The 10,553-nt window shown below is 50.8% G+C and overlaps 1 protein-coding gene across 1 annotated transcript; it reads right to left on the bottom strand.

Annotated features, from left to right (window-relative positions):
• Window positions 1-7,375: 7,375 nt before the first annotated feature.
• Window positions 7,376-9,689, bottom strand: RHOB (ras homolog family member B). The gene has a single exon (XM_090280947.1). The coding sequence runs from the start codon at window positions 9,296-9,298 to the stop codon at window positions 8,708-8,710; it is 591 nt and encodes a 196-aa protein (XP_090137073.1). The 5' UTR covers window positions 9,299-9,689; the 3' UTR covers window positions 7,376-8,707.
• Between the last annotated feature and the right edge of the window lie 864 nt (window positions 9,690-10,553).

The raw sequence follows: 10,553 nt of genomic DNA, 5'->3' as shown, positions 1-10,553 counted from the left end.
GGGCAGGAGAAGGTAAAAGTAACTGGTACATGAATGCACAGATTGTGATAGACAGAGCTGGGGCCTGTAATCCTTGATTCTCCCACCAAAGACACACCTGTCATGCTGCTGAAGGACATTGACAATAGAGCAGGATCGGTACTAAGACAGAGGGGGGAGACATACTCTCGCTGCTACCCTCCCACCCCCATTTCTTGAGGTCCCTGGCAAACTCCATGAGCTGCTGTCTCTTCCGTTGCCCAGCTGAGGATGAGAGGGTTACACCCGCCCAGGGTGGGCCCATGGTCCCAGCTGATGTTGGCTCTGAGGCCTCCTCTTTTCCTCACTCATGATGGTGCTGGGCCTTCTGAACTCCCTTGGTTAACAGGTGAGACCGCCCACCAGTTGGTCACTATAACATGGAAGGAGATCCGAGCATGTCAGCCTGCTGGAAAACTCCTGGTTTTCCCGCCCCATTTTTATTCTTTTTTTCCTTTGACTTGTTCATGCCTTCACTGCATTCCATCTCTATTTGTTCTTACAACTATATAGTCTGTAACTCTCCTTTGGCCCAGCGAAACATACCTTCAGGAGCCCAGGCTGGCTCATTTATGTTGGTGTTGTCTTGGGCATGGGATCTGGGTCTCCATTTGGCCTATAATGCTACATGCCCTTGGAGGAAATTTTTAGCCACTAGATTGCTCAACCTAGAGAACAGGGGCTGGAGAGACGGATCTTCCCAGTTACAGAGTCTGCCTGGTTCTGTGACCAGATATCACACTTTCCCATATTTGGCCTTCCCTGGAGAGTGTATACTTTACAAGTGACTTCTTTTTAAGCACTTAGATAAATAACATTTTTTATTCTGTCAGAGTCCCATTTATAATCTTTCTACCATTTAATAGCAAATGCATTCCTGCATTCCTTTTAGGTGCCTCCAGGTTTCAATTGTTTATCCAAAAGCCAGACAAGTCCTGAAATAATACAAGATCAATCATTAACAAAAGGATGAGAAATGTGCTTCTGGTAACATTGGTTTCTTCCTTTTTCAGGTTGAAGAGAGAAGGAAAATAGCTTCAATGACAGCCAGAGGACAGAGGTCACGCGGAGTCATAAAAGCCCGAGGCCTGATTCCACAGTCCTTCGAATTGCACTTCCAGGCCCTAATTTCTAAAATGAAAAACCGGGGCCAGTTGTGCCAAGCTCCCAACCCAGAACCCAGGACTGCCCAGCTTCCTCCCACCGACACGCCAAGCTCAACCCGCAGTGATAGCAGCTGAGCGCATCCAGCCACAGCCACGCTTTTGGAGGGTGGTCTGCAGCCTTGGATACGGCTGCTCATCCCAGGACCACTCACAGCAATTCCCCAGGGACCTGGTTGGGCCAATCACGTTGTGATTTCCGCCAGGGGTGGGGGTCTAAAGAAGGCCTTCTCTCATTCGGTGTTAATCACAGCCAAAGCCTGGCCTTATAGGAAGACTTTCTTTTCTTTTTTTTTTTTAATTGTATTTCATTTTCTATGCTATTACTGTTGTCCCAGTTTTTCCCTCTTTGCCTCCCTCTACCCAGCCCACCCTCCCTCAAGCGATCCCCACACCCATTGTCCATGTCCATGCGACATGCATGTATGTCCTCTGGCTACTCTATTCCCTGTACTGTCCTTTGCATCCCCAGGACTGTTCTGTAACTACCAACTAGTACTTCTTAATCCCTCATCTTTATTGCCCATCCTCTCGACCTCCCTCACGGCTGGCAACCATCAAAACGTTCTCTATGTTCTGCTTGTTTGTTTATTTTGTTCTTTTAGGATCAATTGTTGATAGATATGTAATTTTTGCCATTTTAGTGTTCATGTTTCATATTTTTTATCTTCTTTAAAAAAATTTTTCTTAAATTTATTTTTAGGGAGGGGTGGAGGGAGAAAGAGAGGGAGAGAAACATTGATCCATTGCCTCTCACAAACACCCACTGGGGACCTGGCCCACAACCCAGGCATGTGCCCTGGCTGGGAATCGAACTGGCAACCTTTCAGTCTGCAGGCCAGTGCTCAGTCCACAGAGCCACACCAGCCAGTGTTCTTCTTCTCCTTAAAGAAGACCCTGTAACATTTCATATAATACTGGTTTGGTGGTGATGAACTCCTTTAGCTTTTTCTTGTCTGGGAAGCCTTTTATCTGCCCTTCCATTCTAAATGATAGCTTTGCTATGTAGAGCGATTTTGCTTCCCTGGACTCAGCTTCTGAAATGAAAACAGTCGGTCACTTGTCATTGCTGCATTCCACATAAATCATGTCAAAACAGGGTGACTCACCTACTATATTCTTTCCCATTAACTGAGGCTGTTGACCCTTCCACATAGTCCAGTCATTCTTTCACGCGCCTTTTTCTCATTCCGCACAGCAGCTGTTCCCAACCTTCGTCACACCCTTCAGTTTCTTAGATGTTGGTCCTCTCTACATTTCTGCCTTCTCTCTAATTCATTCATTCATTCTACTACATCTTACTGAGGTCCTAGTATGTGCCAAGCACTGTCCTGGGCATGGAAGACCCAGCAGTGATGGAGCAGGCGTGGCCTCTAGGCTCATGGTGGAGCTTATGATCCAACGTACAGTCTCCGCTCACTCCACATACTCTTCCCAGATCATCTCATGCCCTCTCCAAGGCTTCTCCTGTCACCTGTGCCCTGACAGCACCTTCTTTGCTCAGCTGACCCATAAGCCCATCCAACTGTGTGCTGGACAATGTCCTGCAGGCATCCTGACTTGGGGTTGGCAGTGAGGAAACCAGTCTCCATGTGAAGAGATGTGGTTGAACACAACTCTTATCCCAGACTGCCCTTGTCCTGGGGAGCCTTGCTCTGGTCCCAACTAAACCCATCATGAGGGAAACCTTAGAAGTGCTGTTTCTCTTTCCCACCTACCCAGACATGGATGACATTTCTCCCTTAAATTTCCCCAGCCGAGCTGAAGCCAGGCTAAAACATTTAGCAGGGCTTTACTGAAGGTCCCAAAAGAATAGAAGGGAATTAATTACCCCCTGGGTATAACTTCGAATTGTCCATTGGCTATAGTTTCTCCTGGGGCCCACTGGCTCGGATGGTCCTCATTGGATCTCTGCCTATACTGGCTACCCAATTAGAGCAGGAGTCGCTTCCCCTCCCTACACCCCATTACCACCCAAAAATATGGTGAACTCGCCTCGTCCTTAGAGAGGAGGAGAAGACTTTTTACCTGTTGTCCAAGGTTCACATTCTCAGACCACAGTTCCTATCTCCGGACTTGCTTCTTCCAAGGAAGGTTGATCACAGAAACATCTCCTCCCTTCAGGGGAGACTTCTCTCAGCCATATAGATCGTGATCTTTCTTCATGACCTGACAAAATAATCTAACTCTGTACAAAAAGCACACCAAGATCGTGGTGTGATAAGAAAGGTGAGGAGAATGAGAACAGTGTTCATTTCCAAAGGCTCCTCACACTCAATATATGCAAGGGGAGGACCAAAAAACACTGGCCTTATAACCCATCTGTATCGGTGTCTGACCCATGTGACTTGGGTCATGCCCTTCCAATGAGAATGAACTCAGTTACTTGCTTTTAATCAATAGAATGCAACCAAAGGGATAGCATGTCACTTCGAAAAATAGGTTATAGAAGACTGACTTCTGTCTTGTTCTTTCTCTCTCTCTCTCTCTCTCTCTCTCTCTCTCTCTCGCTCTTATCTCTTGCTCGCTCTCGTAAAACTAGCTTCCGTGTTGTGACTGCCCTGTGAAGAAGCTACATGGCAATGAGCCAACGGTGACGTCAGCCACTGAGAACGGAACCCTGCCAGCAACCTCGTGAGTGGGCTGGGAAGCACATCCTTACCCAGCTGAGCCTTGAGATAAATCCAGCCCCAGCCAACACGTGGGTTATAGTTTTAAAGAGAGACCCTGAGCCAGAAGACCCAGTTAAGTTGTGCATGGGTTCCTGGCACACAGAAACTGTGAGGTAATAAATGTTGTTCTAAGCCACTCGTTTTGGGGATAATTTGTTATGCAACAATAGATAATACAGAGATTAAATAAAGCGATACAGATAAAGGGCTTAGAATAATGCCTAATGCACAGTCAATAAACATTAGCTATTATCATCATCATCATTATAATTACTTGTTTAGACATACTAATAGGTGGAAAGTTCTGTGAGGGGACGGACTATGCCTCCCTATTTGTCCACTGGGTCCCAAGCTCCGCCCTAATGCTAGGTACAGAGTCCTTTAGTCAACAGTAAGTATTTGTGGACTATGAGAAAGAATAGGAGGAATGAACTAGAGTCCTCCAGGCTCTTATATCTTGGGCCAGAAAGTTGGGAGAACATTCTGAATGCCCAGGTCCTCCGTCCAACCAGAAGAGACACCAAGTAAAGTGGTAAGGGACCAACCCCCAACAGGCTGGAGTACAACGGCCCTTTGTGATGTCGCAGCCTTCCTGAGCCCAAGCTGCATTATTTCCCAGAAACACAGTCAACACAAAGCTAGCCCTTGTGTCCGCCTGGAAGGCACAGAGAAAACAATGACACCATCGCCACCAACCTGCTCTCCTGGCAAGTGCGTGGACAGGGAGGGCAAGGGAGAGGCTGTGTTTGACTTGCTTGGATAACATTGTTTTTCTTGACAGGAGAAATGTATGCCAAGGGGGCTAAAAGTAGAAGGTAGTTCTCATCCAAGCAATCGCTGTTCCCCAGAGCTCTATCGTCCATCTCCACATCACCTGCTCCTGCTTTAAGACTCAGTTCAAATGTCTCCTCCTCCAAGGGCCGCCCCTGCCCCCAACTTGCCCTGCTCCCGCTGGGCCCTGGGCCTACTGCCTTCATCTGAGCATGCTGTGCTTGAGGTCTTGGTGCATGTATTCCCGGACCTGCCTGGCCTGCCAGGGCAAAGGACTGCGACTTATTTGCTTCTGTATCTCTTGTCTCAGCAGACCGGATGGAGCAGGTGCCATTGCTTAGTGAAATAGGGTGCTCTTGGGTTCTGCATTCGCAGGGGGGGTGGCAGAAATGAATCTCCAGAAGGCATGAGACTCCCTTCTGCCCAAGAATATGGAGAGAAGATAAGGATTCTCTGTGGCTGGCCCTTGTAGGGAAGCTCACTGACTCCCTGGGTTAAGGAAGTCAGGGCTGCAGGATGTGCCACCCCACCACCCAAAATCTGAGGAAATGGAGCTACTATCAACCCAATGACCTCCCACCTCTGTGCATTGACAAGGACTCTACCTGAGGATAAGCCAGTGTTTCTCAAAGTGTGGTTCCCAGACCAGGCGCATAGGCATCACTTAGGACCTTGTTAGAAATTCAAATCTCAGACCCCATCCCAGACCTGCTGGTTGAGAAACCCTGGAGGCTAGGCCCAGCCATCTGTGTTTTAAGTCGTCCATGTGATTCTGATGCACGGCTAAGTTTGAAAACCACCATTTTAAGTACACTGAACCACACGTAAAAAAGACCTTGGAAATACAATCCAGATTGATTTAAAATTTAAGAGTAAATGAGAACTCAAGCCAATGCCTCTTGCTATAAAATGCCCAGGATCAATGAAACCCCCCACTATTCTCCATGAAACAGTTCAACAGGCAATTAAATGAAATCAGCACATTTATTTTAAATGTGCAAAATGAATTTTCATATCCGAAAAGTAACACCAGATGTTTTTACCTCTTTCTCCTAATTGATTTTCCAGCCTACAGCAATTCATCTTTATATTTTGCAGTTGGGTCCTAATGCAGCAAGAAGAGTGTGTTCCGGCAGGATTATTAAATGCCATGTATTTTAAAACAGGCACGACTCAGGCTGCCATGCATCATCTGAGTGGTTGTCTTCCCCCCACCCAGCCCCCCCCTCCACCCCCAAAAAAAGATAGCTATAGGTACCAGGCACCTTTGAGCAGGCTGAAAAACCAGAAAAGGCCCTTTCAGGGGGCTGGGTCTCCAGGCTGTTGGCTGGTTGCAAAGCTAAGTCCTGGGCACTGAGCCCAAGCCTGAGCTCTTCTCCAGAGTCCTGCACTCCCTGGTACGGAAGGATTTGCTAGCTGTAAAATCTGCAAGTCAACATTTTGTTTTTCAATGGGAAGTTCTGTCTTTAAAATGAAGGGGAAAATGTAGGCCGGGAGGTGGAAGGTGAGTGGGGCCCTCTGCCTGCTCTGCGCCTGGAGAAGCCCAGACAATTCCCCGCTCTGTGGGCCAACGGGCCTGGCAGAACAGGAGGCCCCGTTCCCCGGGTGTTTTAAGTGGGTGAAAGGTCACCAGCGACCAGGTTTGCCTCACTCAACAAAAGCTCTGATGTCTGGGGAAAGACAGGGAAACAGAAGCCTCAAGCTTTTAAGCAAACTTCAGAAAGGATCTTGTCTGTCTCTGCCCAGGGTGTGGGGAGAGGGTAGGAGGGGGAGCCACTAAGTGTTGGAAACCCAGAAAGTGCTGATTCCTAAAAAAAAACCACACTTCTTAGGGAGTTGGTAGAGGTTGGCACTATCAAACTACCGTCTCTAGAAGCTGCTGAGAGTTGGCAGGTCTGAGCCATCATGTCTGTATAAGATTTTCACGGTCTCCAAGCATAAATCTGCCTTGTCTGGTCCTGTGACCCCCCCTGCAGCCAGCTAAGTGTCTGAAATTAGAACTCATCAGGATTAAATCTCAAAATGTGGCTGCTCCAACTTTAAATAACAGCCGCCCAAAACCTCCAGTGTTCTGGCCATAACATGGCCACTCTTGGCACTTAAGACTATCAAGTATTCTAGGTCCCTTATGGACCCACAGTCAGATGAAAGTTCCTGATTTGGGCCCTACCCAGGAGCTCCAGCCGCCAAGTACCAACCTACAATTTCATGGGTTAGTGAAACCCACTGAGCAGCTGAAGGAAACCCAGACAGAGAGCCTGGGCCCACACCAGTGATTAGTGGGAAAATGTTCTTTAAATTCAAAATGCACAAATGACAACTCCAAGTTTCAAGGAATAGGGAGCAAAGGACCCCCCCACCCCACCCCACCAAGACGCGTGTTTTTAAGACCTACAGACAGTACACATTAGGTCAAGCTTTGACACTGGGTGCCTGGGTAACCCACTTGGCCTTCCTCTGGGAGTTGGACAGGAGCACTCTGGTCTCCCATGGCCACCCAACCCCAGCCCGTCCCCAGAGGAATTTCATCCTCACTTACTACAAATACAATCAGGGAAATGGAGGCCGTGGGAAGAAAAGACCTCGCCTAGCAGAGTTCTCCTCGTGCCCCCGATTCACTAGGTTATTTTTACACACTATTAAACCACAGGAGCCATTTTATAAATGTCATCGTAATTTTTTAATATTTTACATAAAAAAACTGTATACACAGCTTATAGAACTTTTATGTAAACATCAGAAGCTCACCACTTTGTCATTTGTCAGTTTATTTAAAAAATAAAAAACAAGACAACAATTTAGTAGAAGTACCACTGGGTGGGGAAGGGAGGGAGGGGAAGGAGGCTAGGGGTAAGTTCATTCTCTGTACAGAGATGCAGAGAAAATTTCACATAGCTTTTGAGACTGCCTTGTGAAAAAAATGGGGGGGTTAAAGAGGCCCCAAAACTTGTTACTGCCCTTTATTAAAATAGTGCGCATATCTGCACAAATAAAATCACAAAACAGTGTTGCCACTTTAAAATAAAATTAGTGGTTTCTTTTTCCTTTCCTAGTTTAAAAGTCATCATCACTTTTCTTTAAAACATCAGAAGTAGATGAGGTTACAGCGTACAAGTGTGGTAAGAATGCTACTGTCTTATGCAAATGACAAGTGCATTAAATGTCAAACAATGAAACAACTGTGCAAAGAATTCTTTCAAAAAAAAACCCAACAAGGTTTCGCCTTTAAATAAATCAAACAACATCAGTTTCATGGACTGAACAATTTTCGCTTGTAGGACAGGCACAAAGTTCGCTTATGGCAAAAACGACCCGCAGCGCACTCTGCCTCCTCCTGCCCACAGGTGGTGAGGGGTTCGCTGGAGGCCGGCGTGCAGCAGACGTGAATCTGGAAGCTGTGTCCTCTCAGCCCCAAGTCAGTTGCAACTGTCTTCCCCAGGGGTCAGAAAGACGACCGAGTCCTGTTCATGCTTGGATGGGCGCCTGACCCCGGCTGGGCTAGGGCTGTTCTAGGCCCTGTCACTCCACCCACCACCACCATTAAATAACACCATCCTACCTCCGAAAATAAAATTATATCTATATTTATATAACACCCCGCCCGCCCCAGCTGCCCCCGCCCTCCGCAGTTCCCGTGGTCTATGTTACAGACAAGAGATAGCAGGAGCTATCTGGTGGGGCGCGGCTGCACCCCGTGCCAAGCTCCTCTACGGGAATCCGGGGACCAGAGGTGGGGGGTGGGGTGCGGGGAGGGAGGGAGTGGACGGGGTGGGAGGGGAGTCGGAACATACACACAGCCACACACTCTGAAGAGGCTTGGCTCTTCACAAAAGGGTGCTCAGGGGACCCTTGGCACTCAGTGGGGCGCCTGGGCCTGTGCAACACAGCCGGACGCACACGGAAACTGGAAAGGGGGCGCCCGGTGCCTCCCACGCCGATTCCCGGCGCGGCGCTAGAGCCACAGCCGCCAGGCCACGGCTACCGGGCGGGAAGGCCAACTCCAGGCAGTCCGGTGGTGTCCTTGGGATTACGGGCCCGGGAGGCGGGGCCCCGCCGGCAGGGGCAAGCGGGCGGGCGCGCTTCTCATAGCACCTTGCAGCAGTTGATGCAGCCGTTCTGGGAGCCGTAGCGCTTCTGCAGCGCGGCGCGCGTGGCTGTCTCGAAGACTTCGCGCACGCCCTCCTTGGTCTTGGCCGAGCACTCGAGGTAGTCGTAGGCCTGGATGCGCATGGCCATGGCGCGGCCGTCATCCGTGCGCACGGGCTCCTGCTTCATGCGGGCCAGCTCTGTGCGGACATGTTCGTCGCTGCGCAGGTCTTTCTTGTTGGCCACCAGGATAATGGGCACGTTGGGGCAGAAGTGCTTCACCTCGGGCACCCACTTCTCTGGGATGTTCTCCAGCGAGTCCGGGCTGTCCACCGAGAAGCACATGAGAATCACGTCGGTGTCCGGATAGGAGAGCGGCCGCAGGCGGTCGTAGTCCTCCTGACCCGCCGTGTCCCACAGCGCCAGCTCCACCTGCTTGCCGTCCACCTCGATGTCAGCCACATAGTTCTCGAAGACAGTGGGCACGTACACCTCGGGGAACTCGTCCTTACTGAACACGATCAGCAGGCACGTCTTGCCGCACGCGCCATCGCCCACCACCACCAGCTTCTTGCGGATGGCCGCCATGAGCGCGCCGGGCCCGGGCAGCAGGAGGGGGCCCGCGAACGCCTCGCTGCCGTCCTGCTCGCCGCTCACTGCTCACCTCGGGCTGCGCGCTGGGGGCAAGGGTCGCTAGCTGCACCCAGGCCCTGCGGTGGCGCGTCCACGCTGTACGCTCCGGCTGCCGCGGCGGGGGCGGTGGGGGCGCGGGAGCATAGGGCGCACCGTGTGTCTCAGCGCTGCTCCCGGGCGGTGGCCGCTCTTTTCGCCTCGGAACTGGGGTCGCGCCTTTGTGAGCAAACCGTAGCTCAAGCAGCGGACCAGGCCTACGTCCCTACCGGGCCCCTCTAGGCTTTGCCAAGTGTGCAGGAAAGCTCACGACTCCGGCCAGACTGCGGTGGCAGACGAAGGCTGCGGCCCTAGCGCCCGCTATTTAAAGAGTTCGGCCACTTTCTTAATATAGCCGCCCAATGGGAAGCGAGCCGACTGAGCTCATCGCTGCGGAGCTCGGCTCTGATTGGCCCTTTGCTGCGGCCCAGAGGCGGGGCCGGACGAACTTGATTGACGGCCCAGGCCGCCGGGCTGGGAGAGGCGGTGACTAAGGAGTCTGCGCTCCGGCGAGCGCTGCGGGGCTCTGGGGACACCAGGGTTCCGTTCTTCACCGCAGCCTTTACGCTCCGTGCTAGGGGTCTGGAGCTGGCTGCCTGGAGTCTGCGGGGCCTGGGCGAGCGGTGCTGAGAGAGGCGGCACTTTGTGGGGTGCTGACAACTCCCTTTCACTCAAAATACCCCTCTTCCTCGCAAACTCTCAGAGGACGGCCAGACCTGGGGGGGACTAGGCGGCTCCTTCAACGTAGTTTTGTTTTTAAGTAAAAAGACAAACACACCCACACCCGAGGTCACTGTGAGCTGGCTGGACCAGAGCAAAGCCTCGCGGCTTCTCCAAGTCCTACTGCCTATCCCCTCCCCCCCCTCCCCCTCCCCCTCCTCCTCCCCCACCCCCTCCTCCTCCCCCAGCCTGAGTCTCTAGATGGTATTAGGGGAAAGAGGAATAGTGAAAAGAGAAGGATGAAGCTGGTTGCAGAACTTTATGTCCACTTGGAGGAAGTTACAAAGCAAAAATAAAAAAGAGAGCCTGGGCCCTGGTTTGCCTGATTAATTCGGAACCTGGTCGTCTGAAGTAGACAGTACAATAAAATGTAACAACCCCACACCCCACTGGGCAAGGGGAAGGGAGGAAACTTAAAGGTGGGGACACAGCAAATTAGTGCCTGGTGGGGTGC

The sequence above is a fragment of the Furipterus horrens genome, unplaced genomic scaffold (assembly GCF_987537825.1).
Source record: "Furipterus horrens unplaced genomic scaffold, mFurHor1.1.pri manual_scaffold_6, whole genome shotgun sequence".
In the NCBI taxonomy this organism is placed as follows: domain Eukaryota; kingdom Metazoa; phylum Chordata; class Mammalia; order Chiroptera; family Furipteridae; genus Furipterus; species Furipterus horrens.
This window is presented reverse-complemented; position numbering and strand designations above follow the sequence as displayed.